Source organism: Pelobates fuscus, chromosome 1, assembly GCF_036172605.1.
Source record: "Pelobates fuscus isolate aPelFus1 chromosome 1, aPelFus1.pri, whole genome shotgun sequence".
NCBI lineage: Eukaryota > Metazoa > Chordata > Amphibia > Anura > Pelobatidae > Pelobates > Pelobates fuscus.
This window is the reverse complement of record NC_086317.1, coordinates 169,686,608-169,706,184: the sequence shown is the minus strand read 5'-3', so window position 1 is coordinate 169,706,184 and position 19,577 is coordinate 169,686,608. Positions and strand designations below refer to the sequence as shown.

At 39.2% G+C, this 19,577-nt stretch overlaps 1 protein-coding gene across 1 annotated transcript in view; it reads right to left on the bottom strand.

The window, feature by feature from the left end:
* Positions 1-19,577, bottom strand: part of PIK3C2B (phosphatidylinositol-4-phosphate 3-kinase catalytic subunit type 2 beta) — a 156,019-nt gene that overhangs the window by 123,036 nt on the left and 13,406 nt on the right. The window contains exons 2-4 of the mRNA XM_063452303.1: positions 4,663-5,505; positions 4,205-4,305; positions 3,565-3,713 (exon numbers count right to left, since the gene is read on the bottom strand). Coding sequence (XP_063308373.1) covers positions 3,565-3,713; positions 4,205-4,305; positions 4,663-5,412 — 1,000 coding nt within the window. The 5' untranslated portion in view covers positions 5,413-5,505. The remainder of the gene's footprint in view (positions 1-3,564; positions 3,714-4,204; positions 4,306-4,662; positions 5,506-19,577) is intronic.

The following is a 19,577-nucleotide window of genomic DNA, read 5'->3' as shown; positions in this document are numbered from 1 at the left end:
ATAGGACAATTACAAGAAAACTTACAGGAACGATAGGTTGAAGAGGACCCTGCTCAAACGAGCTTACAGTCTATAGGAGGTGGGGTATAAAACACATTAGGATAGGTATTATTAATCAAATAAGGTGAGAGTGAAGCAGAGAGTAGAGTGCTGCTGTTTAGGAGAGAGCAAGAGACAGGTATGTGAGGTAGAGGTTACTCTGGGAGGCCATAGGCTTTCCTTAAGAGATGGGTTTTAAGGCACTTCTTAAACGATTGAAGACTAAGGGGTTAGGCAGGCTATTCCATAGGAAGGGAGCCGCCAGCGGGAAGTCCTGCAAGCGTGAGTTGGCCGTACGGGTGCGAGCAGCGGACAGGAGAAGGTCACGGGCAGGGCGGAGAGACCGAGAAGGGGCATACCTATGGATCTGTGAAGAGATTTAAAAGGGGCTGGAATTGTTCAGTGCTTAGAGGTATGGGTGAGATCTTTTAATTGACTACTATGGAATACAGGAAATCAATGTAAGGACTGACATAGGGGTGAGGTGTGAGAGGACCGACTAGAGAGGAAAATCAGCCTGGCAGCAACATTCATTACAGATCGTAACGGGGCAATATAGCTTTTGGGAAGACCAATTAGGAGAGGGTTACAAAAATCCACGCTGGAAATTACTAGAGCATGGACAAGCTCCTTGGTAGCATCTTGGGTAAGAAGGGGCTGGATGCGGGCTATGTTTTTATTATGTAATCTACATTTTTGGCAACATACTGGATGTGAGGCTCAAAGGTGAGGCCAGAATCAAATATGACGCAAAGACAGGGCTAGCAAGGATGGACTAATGTGGATACCACTAGCTTGAAGGGAGAGCGAAAGAGGAGGATCAGTATTAGGAGGAGGATAGACAAGGAGCTCAGTTTTAGAGAGCTTGAGTTTCAGGAAGCGGGAGAACATCCAGTCAGAGATGGAAGAAAGGCAAGCAGTGACACGTTGCAGGGCGGCAGAGGAGAGGTCCGGGAAGGAGAGATATATCTGGGTGTCGTCAGCGTACAGGTGGTAGTGGAATCCAAATGAGGTAATACGTTTGCCAAGAGAGGCAGTATAAAGAGAAAATAGAAGGGGAACAAGGACTCCAACCGAGACAGGACGAGGGGGAGGAGGTATCATTAGAAATGGAGACACTGTATTAACGTTGGGAGAGATAAGAGGAAAACCACGACAGGACAGAGTCACAGAGAACGAGAGATTGAAGAGTTTGAAGAAGGAGAGCATGATCAACGGTGTCAAAGGCAGCAGAGAGGTCAAGAAGAATTAGTATGGAGTAGTGGCCTTTGGATTTAGCTGTGATTAGGTCATTAGTAACTTTGATAAGAGCAGTCTCAGTAGAGTGGAGAGGGTGGAAGCCAGATTGAAGAGAGTTAAGGAGAGAGTTGGAATTGAGGAAGTGAGACATACGGGTAAAGACAAGTCTTTCCAGAAGCTTTGAGGAAAAAGAGAGCAGGGATATGGGACGATAGGGGGAGGACAGGTCAAGAGATGTTTTTTTCCGGATAGGTCAGCAGGGACAACGCCAGAAGAGAGAGAGCAGTTGAAGATGTGTGTTAAGGAAGGCACAAGACGGGGGGAGAGAGATCTGATAAGGTAAAATGGGACAGGATCGAGCAGGCAAGTGGTGGGGCGATAAAGGAGAAGCGCAGTCACCTCTTGTTCAGAAGCGGAAGAGAAAGTCTGAGGTGTAGGAAAGGCATGATCTACGTGTGGTTGAGAAAGAAAATTGCAAGGTGGAGAGAATTCTTTCCTTAGCTGTTCAATCTTGTCGGTAAAGTAGCATGCAAAGCTATCGGCTGTAAGGTTAGTTTGGGGGGTGGCCACAGCAGGACGAAGAAGAGAGTTTAAGGTGTCAAAGAGACGCCTGGGATTGCGGGAGCATGAACTAATGAGAGAGGAAAAGTGTGACTGTTTGGCGAGGGCAAGGGCTGCGCTGTATGAACACAATATGAATCTATAATGGGGATAGTCTGTCTGGGTGCAAGACTTCCTTCAGGAGAGTTTAGCACAACGGGAGCATCTTTAAATGTAGCATGTTGATTTAGAATGCCATTCTTGGGGGGTGTCCTCCTTAAGGTGCATGTTTGGAGCGGGGCTGCAGCGTTCAAGCGAGAGGTGAGGGTAGTTTTATATGTGGAGATGGCCAGTGAGGGACAGGAGAGGGAAGGGATGGACAGCAGTTGTGAATCAACATCAGCTGACAGCTGCTGGAGGTCCATAGAATTAAGGTTTCTCCTGAGTTGAGGGGGGTTAGGCTGAGGTTGTTGGGTGAGGGGGTACTTAAAGGCAAACGATAGACTATATTAGTTATATACTTAAAAGGACACTATAGAGATCCAGACGATTTCAGCTAATTGAAGTGTATTGTTGCAGTGTCTCTGTCTGCCTTTTTGAGAAACTGCAATGTCTGCATTCCAGTACTAAGATTTATTAATATAAGATTCCAGTACTTTAGGACCCCCCGTCGAATGACGTCTGAGAAAGTGGAGTGCCGACCCAGCACTAAGGGACATCGGCGCTGCAATCAGGTGAGTAAATAAAGTGTGTGTTTTTTTTTAACCCTTTATGTGCTGGATGTGGGGGGGGGGAGGGGACGGGGGGCACCAGAGGCCACTATTGTGTTGGGAATAAAGATTTGTATTCCTAACACTATAGAATCCCTTTAAGGCTGTGCCTTTTCAGAAGCATGAATCAACTCCCTATTTGCAGTCTTCGCTGAACTCCATAAAACTACCGTAAGTGTAATTAGCTGAAGGTAATCTCTAAGTATATAGTTAGCAAAAAAACAAAAACAAAGTAAGAACAGCAGGTTAGAAGGTAAAGCAGGATGTAAAAAAATTAAAAATAAACACTGTTTATCTGTCAACAAGTGGGATGTTCCAACAGAGGGTAAAGCATGAAGTCTGCCTGAAAAAAGGCTCTGCTAAAAGAAAATGATTGCATGAATACTGCAAAATTCAACATCATCATTATTTAAAAGGCTCCTATCATAACCAACATGATTGTATGTCACTTTATAGACCAGAGCTCTAGCCAGACCTTCTGAACTACTGTATGGCAACTTTAAACTAAAGTTGTTGTGGTGCTTAGGGCGTCGTTTTAATATGTTTAATAGTATGCTTTCATATACTACACTCTCTGGGGGTAAGTTACAAAGTTGTCATTTGGGAACAGCTCCTCCTAAGAGAAACCTACATTAACAAATGTGTAATACATTTGATGAAATACAGGTACAACAAACATGCTGTATGAGTCGAACTATCTACAACAAATAGATATTAAAGTACGAGTAAGAGCTATATATATATCTGATATATATCTGATATATATATATATATATATATATATATATTTATAAGAAAAATGTAAAAAACTAAAAAAAAAAAAATAAGTGTAAGATATAGAATTCCAGCGCTCTATCAGGCTCTACCACCTGCATTACATAATGAATGTACTGACTGTTCATATACAATTAATAAACACATGGCAAGTCCTATCGCATACTCTGAATATAAAACTCTAGAATTAAGTAAAACTTACAGTCACAGGTGAAGGTGAGAGGATCCCTCAGTCTGTCATCTATCACTGTGATTTTCAAGCTCACTCCATAACCCAGGTGCTCAGGGCTGAGGTTGACAGGACTCCAGACAATTCCAGTGTGTCTTTGATCTTTATGTCCAGAGCGCAGACTTTATTAAAAGGATAAGAAACATCAGATATGGATTGACAAAGAAATGGGTTAGTAGCACTTTGGATTTCTCAATATTCTACAGATTATTTTCATTCATGTCAGCCAGAATGGGAGCCATTACCAATATATCAATAATTCATGCCAATATTCATAAACTACAGTGCAAATAACACTGACATTAACAGTAGGAATGACTTGGTAATACAAGCACTGTGATCTCACTTTAGATTTGGGATTTCTAGTACAATGAGTTAGAGAACATGCTGTCACTCTGAATACAGATTGGGCTCAAGCTGAATACAGAAGCTTTTAGGGAACATCAATATCCTTCCTACAGAATAGCCATTCCAGAACAAAGTTCTAATATTGATGCCAACTGCCCCACCTTTAGTATAAAGACCCCTATGCCTTAGCCACTAGAAGTGTGTTTCAAAACAGCATCTGATTAAATAGTGAATGAGCTTTTGGGGCAAATGCAGTAATACTCACACATCCAACATGTGACAGAAAGCAGCAGTCTCCTCATCTCTCTGCTCAGACATCTCAAACAATTCACAGCTGTTCTGTTGGGGATATGGTCGAAATGAGTCCTGTGACATGTCAGAAACATTAGAATGGAAAAGAGGAAGCAGAATATTAGAAAGGTAGACACATTTTACAACTTAATAACTGTATAATATATACAAAAACTCATAATCAGCAGGAAACACATTCCCAGTTCTCAGGTTGGCTGTGTATCTCCCTTTCCTTCCCCTTTAACTATGCTCCTTTCCTTTTTCACTCCCAGTTGGGCGTACACCCATGTGCCCCTCCTGCTTGGGAAAAGCTAGACAGCTTGAGAAACCATGGTGTATATCACTGAGCCTTTAAAGAGACATATTTGTTGGCAATTCAGGTAGATATATATACACACACACACACACACAAAAAAAAGTGTCTGAACTCACCGGGCCAACAGAAGCACGGGAACTTTTCGATGATTCTCCAGGCCTCTGTATGTAGGTACGAGGAGGCACCTGGGGTGGCAAGGTATTACTTCTTGATACTGGCTTCCCTGTCAACTTTTTCCGCATGCCCACTTCTTTCCAGTGGCCCTCAGCTTGGCGCAGCAGTTCAGAATCATACGTAGATGCTAGATTAAGGCGGGTGATGGTGTCATTAATACCTTCATAGTCCAAGTCAGAAAACCCACTTCCCCTTCTCTCTTCTGTATCCACTACATCCTCATCCTCCAGTTCAGAAATCCTACGACTGAGAAATTTTCCTCCCACATCTCCATTGTACACATTGACATCCCGCATTTGGTGGCTTTTGGTCAAATTGGTTGGGGGAATGTCTTTGCGCTGGCTCAAAATATGTGTGCGTGGTGGTAATGGAGGAGGAGACAGGTTTTTGGGAGAGCTTCTTCCTTCTCCCCGACCATTGCTATGGTATCCATCACCATATATATACAAGTAGTCACCAGATGGGGGAGGTTTAGTTTTAGGGGGTGAGGAAACAGAAGCAGGCACCTGGGAGACAACATCCCAAGATATCAGTTGGTTTTCATTACTCTCTGATGGTTTCTTTTCTTGTCGTAGACGTGACATTGCATCATATTCCATTTGTAGAGCCTCTGCCAATGCTAGCTCTTTCCGGCTTATTCCCAGGGATTCCAGACCCTGCCATTGCTCCCTGTTCCCTCCTGAGGTGGACATCACTGCAGATCTGAGGACAAGGCAGTACAGGAGATAAGGTGGCTATCGCTTACAGCAAAGTGTATCTTCAGAATGAGGCATAATGATGTTTACCTGAATGAATGAAAATAATAGACTGTTATAAGGCAATACAGTTCATTAGGGCAGTTATAGTAAAGAGAAATATATACCTTTTTCCAACTAGCACAAATCACATATTCAATATATTTTGCCCCAAGTACCTTACAGAATGGTCACATAATCAGAAATCTTCAACATTCTGCTATTGCAGTATGAAAATTAACAACTACAATTTAAGCAAAGTAAAGTGTACGCTGTTGTGCAGATGTTTGTTAAAACTAAAACAAAGATTAGCTTGAAACCTATTCAGTTATTTGCAACATTTGGTTATTTCATATCTGAACTATCATTCAATCACAGGGATCGGTTACAATGCACCGTTACCAAGTTTGCCAATTGAGCTATTCACAAATACCAAATCCCCTTAATTTGTTTGATGCATGAATCCATTAAACTTTTGTTTGGTATGTTCGATCAAATTCCAGTTCTACAGACCAGGACAACTGCATACATAACCTTAAAGACTATCACTAACCCTCCCCATAATCATATAACACTATAAATCTAAATCCTCTGTTACAACCACTGCTCTTACCTTGCCAGTTTTTTACACTCTTATAGCAGGGACATTTGGCAGCTATTCAGATAAAATTAGTCTGGAACGATTTTTTTTTTTTTTTTTTTTTTTTTTTTTTTAAATTAAGCCATTTCAAAGTAGCTTGGCTCAATGTGTTTTAGTTTGATTCACTATTATCAACTTAAACCCAGAGGAATTTTATCAGCCAAGTGAAGAGAAGTGAGATCAATAAAAGACACATTCTACTTTTTTTGTAAACAGATCTCATGTTAGTTTGAAATGTCAATGGAAATACCCTAGAAAATTAAACAGTTAAAAAAAAAAAAAGAGGTAGTCATGCATTACACATATATTAAATGTTTAGAGGGCTATGCGAATGTTTATCTCACAGAGAAAGCTTTACCAGCACTGGATGATGATCACAAATCTACCGTAATATTGTCAGCAAGAGAAATCTCACAGCTATCTATACAAGGTTATTACTGCTGCCTTTGGAAACTGCATGCCATCCTACAATTCAATGGGTACTCTGCCAGCCTACAATGCAAAAGAAATGTTGCAGATACAAGTTTGAAAAGGTGTAATATTCCAAAATATTCAGTTCGCAAAAAAGTACTGAGAAATTATTAGAATTCTGTAAAATTTGGAATATTCTTATATATAGTGCTGATTTCAACTCATGTTATTACAAAAAAAGAAAAAAAAAGTTGCCCGTTTGCAATGACATCCAATTCCAGACTCAGATCTAAGACTGTATTCCTGTTTATTTTAGTCTGTACTTCTAGTCAATCATTCTTTATTCGGACGAGAGAGAGAGAGAGAGAGAGAGAGAGAGAGAGAAAACCTTTTGTATAATTATGCGTGGTAAACCACAAAACACCCACATCTGTCAGCTCCACATGTCACAGGAAGAAGTGGCTCGAGGACCTGCACATGGTCCCCTGGGAAACCACCTGTCATTGGGTCCCAAGCTAATCAGCAAGGAGCAATGTGCAGACATTCAGAGATAAACACTTGTGAGTACAGATCAGTATATACTTTGAAACCATGATGTATTTTTATTCTAATCAGTTACATTCTTCCCAGAAATGTCCTATCGCTGAGTAAACAAAACCAAAGAGACACTAGAGGCACCCAGACCACTTCATCTCATTGAAATGGTCTGGATGCACTGTCCCTGTCCCCTTAAACCTACAATGTAAAACATTGCTGCCTAAGAAGTGCTTCCTGTTGTTTAACAGAGTTTAACTCCCTAAATCTCCCATTGGAAAGCATTAATTCAACATTGGAAAAGGCGGGTGAAGGGGTGTATACTATAGTGTTAGGAACACAAACCCTTTAATTGGATAACGTCAGCAGCCAGACACAAGCAAACTAGTATATTAGTATCAGATTGCCCTGTCAGAAAGCCCCCAATCAAAGCATGCTGATAAAAGTTCATTGTACATATTCAGCTCTTTCTGCAGAAATCTTGCCATTCTAAACATACACAGCAACACAAAAAAAAAAGTTTGGTTAATTTTGGCAGCATTTTTATCCAAATTCAGCTCTTATCACCTGTACATTCCTTGTAAGCAAACACATACTACATTCTCTGCAACCCCTACACTCACTTTGTCACCTATATATATATACACACACACACACACACACACTACAGCCCATATGCACACACTCGCTACATCCTCTATACACACTATGCCCCCTACACACACACACACTCTCTACAGCCCCTAGCCGCACATATTACACCACAAACACAAATTAAATTGACCTATTTACACAATACCACACCACAATCAGCTAACTCTACACACACGCAATCCCACAAGCAGGCTCCAAACACATGCACAATACTCTTTCCTGGCCTTTTTGACCTCTGCTATCCCACTTATGGAGACACCAGAGACAAGTTAAAAGCAAACACAGCGCAAGTATGTTATTAAATTTGCTTGCGCTGCACAGAGCAAATACAGGGCCTTTTTCTTATGCTAGAGCTCTTCAGCGAGGCTCTGCGCAGTGAACCAACATGCTCACTTTGAGAGGGGGTGTGCTTGTCATTAGTGATGACAAAACACACCCTCTCTGGCCCTGCCTCCTTCTCAAGGGGTCGCTGTGATTACAAAATGCCCGGGCCAAATTTTTTTCCCCAGTCCGGCCCTGCCTATAGTATCCCTTTAAAGTAGGCATGTTTACTTGCAAGTTGTTAAAATTTGACTTGTGCTATTTTCAAACAAACGTACCTTCTACAGTGAGACCTATCTAAAAATAGGAGGGACCTATTTTGATTTATGTGCGAATTTGCTTGAACGTTTTTCAAGAAAAAGGATGTTACTAAGCTGAATTTAAGAAAGCCAAGTCAAATGAGATTTGCAATGGCAAAGTTAACCTTTACTAAACAGACCACATTCTGTCTGTATGTGTATATATGGAGTGATTAATACAGAGAGATGTGCAGATACAAGATAGCAACACAGTAACAAGATGATGTATACAGGCATACATCCACATGTGCAGGTACATGCAGAACGAAGATACATATAAAGAAAATAAATAAATCTAAATTATGCATATTTTATTACTCTAAACATAACATTGTAAATCATTAATGTGAAAAAATACAGGTGGAGCTTGACAGAACTGTATGTACAGATCGTTAAAGACAGAACAGATATAGATGTTTGTAGAATGTGGAATGCACAATATGTAATTTTCTCACACAGAGAGAAACTTCCTTTTTTACAACTAATAGATGAGGTTTGTGGCAGAACCACAAAGTGGCCGAAGAACTACAATAAACCATATAAATATGACCACCGTGAAGAGGAAAATATTCACTCCTGGCCCCATAACCACTACAGCAAGATGAAAACTGTGTGTTATATCCAGTGGTGTATTTATGCTGCCCTAGGCATAACTAAGCTTGTGCACCCCCTAATCTAAATTCACCCCACCCCTTCCTGTCAAGGCCACACCTCTTCCTGTTTAACCCCTTAAGGACCAAACTTCTGGAATAACAGGGAATCATGACATGTCACACGTGTCATGTGTCCTTAAGGGGTTAAGACCAACAGACACATGCCCTCACTGATACATACACTGACAGACATTCGCGCACACACACAGTTTAACCAACACTCAGAAAAACATCAATGCTTACATTGGTGCCTAGTAACACACCTAGTGGCAGTCACTCAGATGGCCACCAGATGTGCTTCTTAGGTCAATGCTGCAAACTGTGCAGCACAGATATTCAGGGTCTCCATGAACGTTACTCATAGAGATGCATCTCTATGAGGAGATGCTGATTGATGCAGTTCTTTGCTGTGCATGAGAAATAGCCTCTCAATGTATTCCTATAGGAAAGCATTGGATTGGCTGAGATCGTCAAATTTGATGATCAGCCCAAGAGGCGGAGCAGAGGCGGGGGCCATCTACCAGGAGATCCGTGCGACGCTGGAGAAAAGGGAAGTAAAATAACCTTTTACTCCTCTAACATGGGGCCGGGGGAGCTAATTATTGCTTTTAAAACTACAGTGTCAGGAATACATTTTTTTAGTCCTATCACTAGTGTTCCTTTAAGACTTAAAAATGTACCAGACTCCCCTCTCATAATATTGTAAAGCGCTACGGAATCTGTTGGCGCTATATAAATTGCAATAATAATAATAATACCTTTCGTTGGGTATATAACTGGTCTTCCCTAAGTGACTCTGGGAAGCAGTGTCTCTCACTAGGAGCTGGTGTTTGGAGTAGCTGCCTGGTGTGTTGGTATACACATTTGTCAGACCTGGTGCCTAGAATATATCAAACATGTTTTGTTGGAAATAATTGTTTGTTTTACCTATTTGACAGCGCTGCAGAATATGTTGGCGCTATATAAATAAATGTAATTTTTTTTTTGTATCTGTATGAGAGAATGAGGTGTAAAATATAATAGACAAATCTTGGTAAGTAATAATACAGAAATCTTGGTAAGTGCAGCTGTGTTGGTCTAAACTGAGCAGTTTTGATTTTCACTTTTTCCTAAGTAAACCCAGACCTAAAAAACTGCCTAACTGTTTCAAAGCAGCTACTAGTGCTTTAGTAAGGTGCAGTAGAAATGCTCGAATTCCCCATCTGTTTTCTACAAATACCAGCATTCTATTGGTCCGGCTCTAAACAGACATGAATCTTGGAAAGGTCTTTCATATCATGATGGGATTCACTCTGCCAAGTAAACACAAGCCTATTGTGTGACCTCTCTCTCTCATAACAGACTGCCTCAACCCTTAACCCCTACTGGGCCATGGTTAGTAAATTTGCTAGTTATTGTTAGTCACCACATGTCACACAAAAAATATGCCATCCCCAAGAAAGAGTTAAAACCCAGATTGTTGCCTAAATTCCCTATTTTCTTCATCAATAATAAACTATAACCCATTCATTGTTTGATTTTTACTTCCCTTTGAAGAACCCCATGGCTTCAATGGATTTAGGAAATGACTTAAAACAATCATAAGCAGAACCTTTACAGGATATATATATACAAAACACAGAGGTTTATTCAGTTAACCAATACAAAGGTATTGCAAATTTTACACCAAAACAGAGGAATAAAAAAAACGCAGATGGTTACCAACTCAGCTATTCTGCTCTAAAATGTGCAATTCTTTTGTCTATTTTCTACAATTCTTGGTTTATTGAATTAGTGTTTCTTAGGAATTAAGAAGAGTAATAGAACCCCATACGTGATGTAGCTGAATGTCTCTGAATTAATTTATGGCTACGCCAATAGCCATATGGTGTAATGATGACAACAATGACCTATCATCTGATTCTATAGAGATTTCATTCCTGAAGACATAAGCACAGTTCATTGTCCCTGGAACAATTCCTAGACTAGAAATTCAATTCCTAGACAGTCTGGAGTGGAGAACCCCTACTAGATCGGAAATTCATTATTCTCATTCCATCCTAGATATCTTCAAGAATCAGATTTCCCATGTCCCTCTTTCAATTGAGTGTAAATTAAAAATGTGAAGACTAAAGGAACCAAATGTTACAGATTTGTATTATAACCCAGAATAGGCCTTGGCTGACATTATCTGTGAAACTAATCAGATTTTGGATTTGGATTTTTTCAAAGAAAAACATGTTTGGATACTTTTTCTTCAGAAGTGTGAAAAAGACAAAAAAAGACAGAGGTTCCAAATAAACATGGGGTTTTGTTGAAATAAGGCTTGTAGCCAGAAGAGTTTAATATAAAGAAAACAACAACAAAAAATCAATGTTTAACTATTTAGTATTACTTGTCCTCTGTAAGAGAATGTAACCACCCCCTTCCCCCAATTCCCAGGGTATTTTCTAGTATTCCCAGCAGCTCACTAATGACCAGCAGAGGGAGGGAGGAGGAGGTTGTGGTGGGGGGTTTACCCATCTGCATGGAGGAAGCAGCTCAAGACAAGGAGTGTTGGGGAGGGGACAAGGGTCACACTGTATGATCACAGTTCTCCTCTGCCTGATGCCTCTGTCCTGCACCTGCTGCCCAAGCTATGCAGATGAATCAAGCGGAAAATTCATCACAATGTCTGAGGGAATGTTTATTTCTGTGGGGACTGCTTCTTATCCCATGCTCGGGAGATACAGTCTGCTGTGCACACAAACTTCCTGCTTCCCTATTATTGCTCACTACAAGGAATCACCCCCCCAGCAACTGCAGCAAATACAAACCAATTCACAATAAAAACATTTCTTTAAAACACACACACAACTAATATGTATTTACTGGGAATAAGATATACAATTATTTTAGATCTACACACAATGGGGGGGAAAGTGTGTGTGTCTTTATTTACACACACACTTTTCTTTCCCCCATTGTGTGTGTGGATAGATAGATAGATAGATAGATAGATAGATAGAGAGATTAATCACGAGGATAACAACTTTGTTACAGCTTTTCCTGCGAGTTGCCAGAAGCTCCCAGACAGGTCTAGGTTGGCAGATTTTTGCATAGTGTTTTGTATTGCTAGACTAACATCATAGCAGATGACATGGTTACATGTGATGTGATTAAAGCACAATTCTACAATCATTACAGTCAGAAGGCATATAGTGTGTGTGTGTGTGTATGGCATGATTTAAAGTCCACAAAATATTTTATACAAGGCCTCCCATTCCACCGTACATGAGTAGGTAGTTGTTTCTATGAAACTAGGTATTTTACTCCTACACGCAGTGAAGGAAGAAGAAGGGGGCTATTCACCAAGACTCACTTAACCAAACTCCCATTTTTCCCCGAAAATAAGACCAGGACTTATATTATTCCCCTGAAAAGGAGGTCTTATTTTGGGGGAAATGTGTGCTAGAAAGGAGGTCTATGTTCAGGGGAATTCCCCCAAACATAGACCTATTCACTAGGGAATGAAATCCTGCACATCTATGTTCGGAGAAACTTTCCCGAACATAGATTCGCTTACTCGCTACTAGAATACTGCACATCTATGTTTGGGAAAATTCCCCGAACATAGATTAGCGAACGACTAGGGCTTATTTTCAGGGGATGTCCTATTTTCAGGAAAACACAGTAGTGACTTTTTTTTTTTTTGGGAGACTGAGCTGCTTAATGTGAATGATGGTGGATGAACATATAGGTTTCAGAATTTCTACATTGGATTTAAGCATCCGTCAGAGGCAGGCAATCACTTCACCTAGTACTGTTGAGTTTTTTAACCAAACTGGGCCTAGGGCAATACACTAATTGAAAGGTTTTCTTTTTTGCAGGTGATTTTAACCAGGGTTAATTAATCTTTGTGGGTAATGTCAGCACTGTCATTCACTAAACTCGGAATTGTTGAGCGTTGACAAGAGAAATTTAAATCTCTTACATGTCGACAGGATTCAGAGTTTAGTAATTAGTCTTAATAAAGGGACACTATAGTCACCAAAACAACTTTAGCCCAAAGAAGCGTTTTTTGTGTATAGATCATGCCCCTGCAGTTTCACTGCTCAATTCTCTGCCATTTAGGAATCAAATCCCTTTGTTTTCTGTTTATGCAGCCCTAGCCACACCTCCCCTGGCTGTGACTGACAGCCTGCATGGAAACAAAATGGTTTCATTTTCAATCAGATGAAACTTACTTTAAAAGATTTTTTTTTTTTTTAATCTCCTGCTCTGTAAATTGAACTTTAATCACATACAGAAGGCTCCTGCAAGGTCTAACAAGCTATTAGCATTGCAGGAGTTAAGACATTCTAAATTAAACAGAATTTTTTATAAAGGAAGTGTATACATTAGATGACTCTTCATAGGCAGTGTTTAGGAAGGTTGTGCAAGTCACATGCAAGGAGGTGTGACTAGGACTGTAAAAATGAAGTGAGCACGAAGACTGCAGGGGCATGATCTATACATAAAAACTGCTTCATTAAGCAAAAGGTTTTTTTTTGTGACTAATATTTTTTACATTTTATATAGATCTTTGTGGTATCATTGCATTGTAGAGGCTATGAGACCATAAACAAATAGGTTGAGGAAAGCTTCTAGAGCACAGAGAATATTACAGTTTAAGAGTACAGTTAACCATATCAAGTAGTGGGGTAGATCACATTAAATTAAATAAGAGGTATCTGAGAAAAAAGGTTTCATGTTCTATGTTAATCCACATAAGGATGCTCAGAGAAACATTCCAGAGAAGAAGATGGTTTAAACATGTGGGATATTTATAGCTCATCCGTTCTGGAAAGGAAATCTACCTCTCTTATTGTCTGGGAGAAAAAAAAAAAAAAAAAAAATCTTTTCAGTATGTATACATGGAATCCTAAAAGTATTTCTGTAGGGCAGGAGTTGAGCTAAAGAATATATGGTTCGAAAGAAGTAGATTCTTAGGAAGGATGATGATTTTAAAATAAAATCCAAATTGTGGCAAATTAAAGTCAGAATACTAAAATTGAGGATGAAATACCAGATTTAAAAAAAATTCCACAACTCAGCAAAAGTCATAGGTTTTCTATTTTTTGCTTATTTTTGCTATTCAGGGTTTACATTTTTGAAACTTGCAAAACTGGATAACCTAGTTAATGAAGTGATATGTCCACACCAGGATAGACTCAAATGTTTTCATCAACCTCACAAAAATATACTTTTTCAGGGTTACTCACTAAAGTCAGAATTCAAATGAATGTCAAATTTAAAGAAGTACTAAAGTGTTAGGAATACAAACCTGTATTCCTAAATATTTAGTGTCTCTGCTTCTATTTAAAAGCAAGTGTGTCCCATTTGCCATATAAAATAATACAATTTTTCTTACCTTCTGCAATGCTTCAGGGAGACCTGGCCTCCTTCTCCGATGTCCAATGCAATACTGATAATTTGCAGCAAGTGCCACGCACTTCCCCATGGGAAAGTATTGAATCTTTATTTTCCTATGAGGGCTTCCACGAGTGTTTTTTGGTCAGAGCCTCGGAAATGCCTCTAGTGGCTGTCAGGAAGACAGCTACTAATGGAGGACTTAACCCTCAAATGTAAGAATTGCAGTTTCTTAAAAAAAAATGTTTAGTGTTAAAAAGACAGAAGCACTTCACCCAGGCCACTTTATTAAGATGAAGTGGCCCGGGTGACTTTAGTGATTATTTAAGGATAAAGTACCCAAACTGGAAGTACAGCTGACTTAAAGAATGTGTCCGGTTCGGCTATTTTGGCCTTCCATTTTAAATTCACTTTGAATTCTCACTGTAGTGAATAAATATTCCATGAAATAAAGAAGAACTGGCATAACTAGCCTATTGTTCTGATTATATATCAGATATATATTTATATGCCCCATGTTTATCTGATAACCTCACAAAGTCAGGTCAGGAATTGCTGTAAACACCTCATGAAATTCAATAGATTCATTTTACCGTGGAGGTCAAATGGAGTCCCTTAACCCTTTGTTATCCCATCATTTCCATGAGCCCAGGTGGAACATTAGCTCTTTCATTACCATTCAATAAGCGTGATCTAAAACTGGAAATGTTTGTCTTCTGTGAAAAGGGGTGCGCTCTATTTTGTCATGATGGCCGTTTATCAAACATACTGGCCAGTGGCCACACGACTGATTCACACATTTTGTTACCTGTCCCTTTCCAGTTTTGCTTAGGAGGAGGTCACAATGCAGTTTCCAAACAGTTGGAGGCTATGATTATAAACAAAATTATAGAGTACACAGCAGTGTAATTACGCAATGTGTTTTTCCAATGCTACGGTAAACACAGGTTTACAGAGAACGCTCCTTTGCTGGTGGCAATGTGGTCCTTAAAACTAGGCTAATGTCAGGCAGAGTTCTTTAATAATTCAATAAAGGGTCAATAGATTTCCCCAATTCCCCTCACTGAGAATAGCTTACAGACTATATACACAATACAAGTAGTACTGCTCTACTTAAACACAGTCTAAACGTTCTGTAAAGTATTATCAAAATAAAGATCAATTTGCAACAAAAAAAATTAACATCTTAGCTTCTGTTTTTATTACAAATTCCTTGTGGTTATAGCATTACTCTTGCTCTCCTTAATTCCAAGCAAACACATTGAAATGAACTAAACCTTCATTGTTTATTGAGCATTAAGGGGACACTATAATCAATGAAGTACTGTGGGTGCGGTTGTCCATTTAACCCTGCAATGTCAAACATTGCAATTTTTAGGAAAGTGCAATGTTTACAGTGCAGAGTTAAGTCCACCCCTAGTGGCTGTCAGTAAAACACCACTAGAGGTGCTTCCGATGCAGTAACCAAGTAAAAACTCTGTCACGTGAGCTTAAATGCGTGCAGCATTCACGGCACATGCACATCAGGTCTCCAATGCCTCCAGAGTCTCAGTTCTGGAAAAACAGCAAGGAATATATTATATTTTTATATATTTTATATATTATTTATTTTTTAATTTCATACATGGGTTTAGACCTATATCTAACTAGGGACAGCTTCACTACCCTGTTCAAAATACAGTTTTGTATTCCTAACACCACGGTGTTCCTTTAAATACACAGAGATAGACTTTTTACAAACCCCATACTCCACAGTCTAATCTCTACTATATTTTAAAGGCATTAAAGGCATTGTCTACTAGGCAAAAAGTTTGCAACATGAATACAAATTCATGTTGAATACAAGTTGTAGTATGCACAAAGAGGAGATATATAACAAATTCATTGCTACTTAGAAAGAAAATAAATAAAAATGTATGATTTAAAACAATACCTTGGGATATCTAATTTATCTCCCATGAGTAGTTCAACTCACCATATAGTGTATAGTGAACTTGCTCTGATATGCACACATCAAAGAGGGAGGAAAGAGTGCTGTGCCCTAGTAATGTATGAGCTATGCACATGCCAGTGTTGGGAAAATAATGACATCGAGCAGGTAGAATGGAACACTCCAGCTGGCTGACTTACAGTGCGGAGGATCTGTCTGAGAGCTACAGATATTTGTACAAGATTGCTGCAGTTCTAAGCCACTGTAAGAGTGGAAAGTAGGCTCAGAGTGCTCCATGTACCATCATCCTAGCGGAGGATGCTTTGAGTGACCCCCTGTAACACTGTTCATCATAGTGACTTACAACCTTAACAGGAGTAGAGTGAAACCATTCTCAAAACCGGAATAACTCATATTTTTGACTCACAGAATATTTATTGTCACATGTAGCATTTAGCTTGAAATGCCATACATTTCTGTTTTTTGACAGTTACAAAAAAAACTTTACACAAAAAATGTTTTAAACCCAACAACAACACCGTCATAATGCAAATATTTGGCCAAAATAACAGCCACCTAAAAAATGACCTGACTCTTTTTTCCCCATTTCTATTAAAAGGGACACTCCATTGCCCAAATACAACATAGGAATCGCAGTTTAGTAGATATACCACAAAATGAAAACTTGCCTGCATCTAATTCTCTATTATTTTTCATTGGGGTATATGAAAAAACAACTTGCAAAACCTGCCCTTTTCTTGGCTTCAGCCTTTGCAAGCCCCGCCCCGACTCTGTGGCTGTCCAATCACACACTTCACAGTGCAGCTAAATGAGAAGTCTGTGCAAGGCAAGTGCTCTGAGCAATTGCTGTCTCTTGAGTTTAGCTCTACTACTGAGCCGAGCAAACCAGGAAGTAACATTACTTATTGTCTGCTTGAAAGCCAGGGGGGTGTAACCAGTTTATAAAAATGTCCATTTCTATCGAAATCTGCACTTTTTGCAAAATGAGGGGGAAAAGGACACATTCTTTACACATAAAGCTTTTCAGCAAGTTAAAGTGATTTAGGGGTCTGGAGTGCACCTTTAACTCCTTAAGGACACATGACATGTGTGACATGACATGATTACCTTTTATTCCATAAGTTTGGTCCTTAAGGGGTTAATTTGCCTTATTTGTCATTTGGTTGTCTTTTGTTTATTGAACACCCTTTTTCACGTCATTATATAAGTAATTAGGTCTGTTTCATTATTATAGTGCAGTCTCCTTTAAATGGGATTCTGGGCTGGACAAACCGGCCTATAGTTTAGGATATGTCAGCACCCGGACTGAGGCAATTATAGAGATCAATATAAAATGAGCACAAAATGCTTGATGCCAACAAGACAACAGTAATAGTCATGACTCCCTGTGTAAATCTTTTAAAAGCCTCTCTTGCTTACTTGCATTCTACAGACTCAATTTAATTATTTTGGATAAGCTTTTCTAATGAAAAAAAAGTCTGGGATTTTTTGTGCATACATTTTATTTTATTTTTTTATTCTTACAGATTGTGATGGTTTTAAAAGCTCATCTTAAAGAATTGAATCAAGGCCTATATTTGTAATTTCAGTTTTAACAAAATAATTGTTAACTAAGGAGTCTCCCAGGGTTTTCCCACTCCACTAATGCCTGAGTTGTGAATTTGGAAAAACTTGGCATTTTGTCCCCCTTTTATTTCACTGCATTTAATTATTTATAGTGATTGACCCCCAAAATCTAAAGTATTCATTTTTTGCCACATCTCACATCTAAATTTTTTTTTTTTTTATTTCCAAATACTACAACTGGTTCAAAGTTTAAACCTGATCAGAAAAAAAAAAAAAAAAAAAACAAGTGCGTGCTTGTACACTTGCAAAGCGGACATGTGCTCTCAATGCAATCCCTATGGCAACTGGGAACGACTATTAAACAATGGGTCCTTATCCATGGCCAGGAAGCTTGAGGTGGAGCCAGTAAAGCATTTCTAAGGAAAATGTCACATTGTACCCTGGAAATAACAGGCATGAATACAAGTCACATTTTGGTTCATGGTAGATAAAAAATATAATACTAATTTATCATGAGGGGTTTATTCACTAAACTAGTTAAGGTGTAGAGAACTAAAAACCTAATGGAATAATATAGAAAAAAAAAAATACTGAATTCTCCAATTCACAGGCCTCTCAATCCTGTGGGACATTATGGATTGCAGGGTCCTGTCCCACAATCCCAGACTTATTCCATGGTGTCCCACTTTTTGGAACATCAGGTAACGGTTCCTAAAAAGTGTAGTGTTAGCGCATTATTAGCACTCTAAGCGAACTAGAATCATGAAGACTGTAACAGCACTGTCTAGATCAGTGTTCCCCAACCCAGTCCTAATGGCCCACCAACAGTCCAGGTTTTGTCAGTATCTTCATTGGAATAAGACAGGGAAATACATAAATCCTGGATTGTTGGTGGTCCATGAGGACTGGGTTAGGGAACACTGGTCTAGATGGTCTGTCCTTATTGAGGGCATACACGCCAAGCTGGTATGCCCCACGTTTGGGCCGGCCCACCTCTTTGATGCGTCACTGGCCTATTACTGGGTCTTAAAATTTCAATGTTTGAAGCACTCCATTAGTACTGAGGATCATCTCATAGGTTGAGGAGACTATATTATTTTTTATTGTTATCTTGGGTATATACATTATTTTGGAGATAGGTGCACATTATAGATTATTTTTTGTTTTGAAATGAATTAAAAGTGAAGTTTTATAGATTATCCACATCAATTTACCCTTTTGTATTAGTTAATTTCTTGGGGCTACCCCTGCTTCTTAGCTTTGCGTTGGGCTATTATTGTTCATAGTATCTCAAACCTTATTTCATATCTTTTATTTTTTTTGTCAATCTTTTTTTATTTGAGGCATAGCATATGGTACTGAACTTTGTTTTTAAAACAAAATTTAAACAAGGCGACACATATCTAAGCATTCAAAAAAATTCTACTGTCACAAGCTAGTCGAGATATGTGAAGAGTAGATGTGAGAAATGCTTTAGAAATAGGTAGATATAGTCAAAGCATGGTAGTTTAGTGGAACTAATAAGAAACATGCGGTATCTGATTAGGGCAACAGGCTTGCATCCACCTGGGAGACACACACATCGCTATGGACATGGCCATTAAGGGTTTGGTGACCTCAAAATAAAATTTCAGCACGACATTTTTACAACATTACTAAGGGGGAAAGATATATGTAAGAGTATGTCTCAAGAAGTAGGTGTTGGGGTCACTTGCAGTATGTGG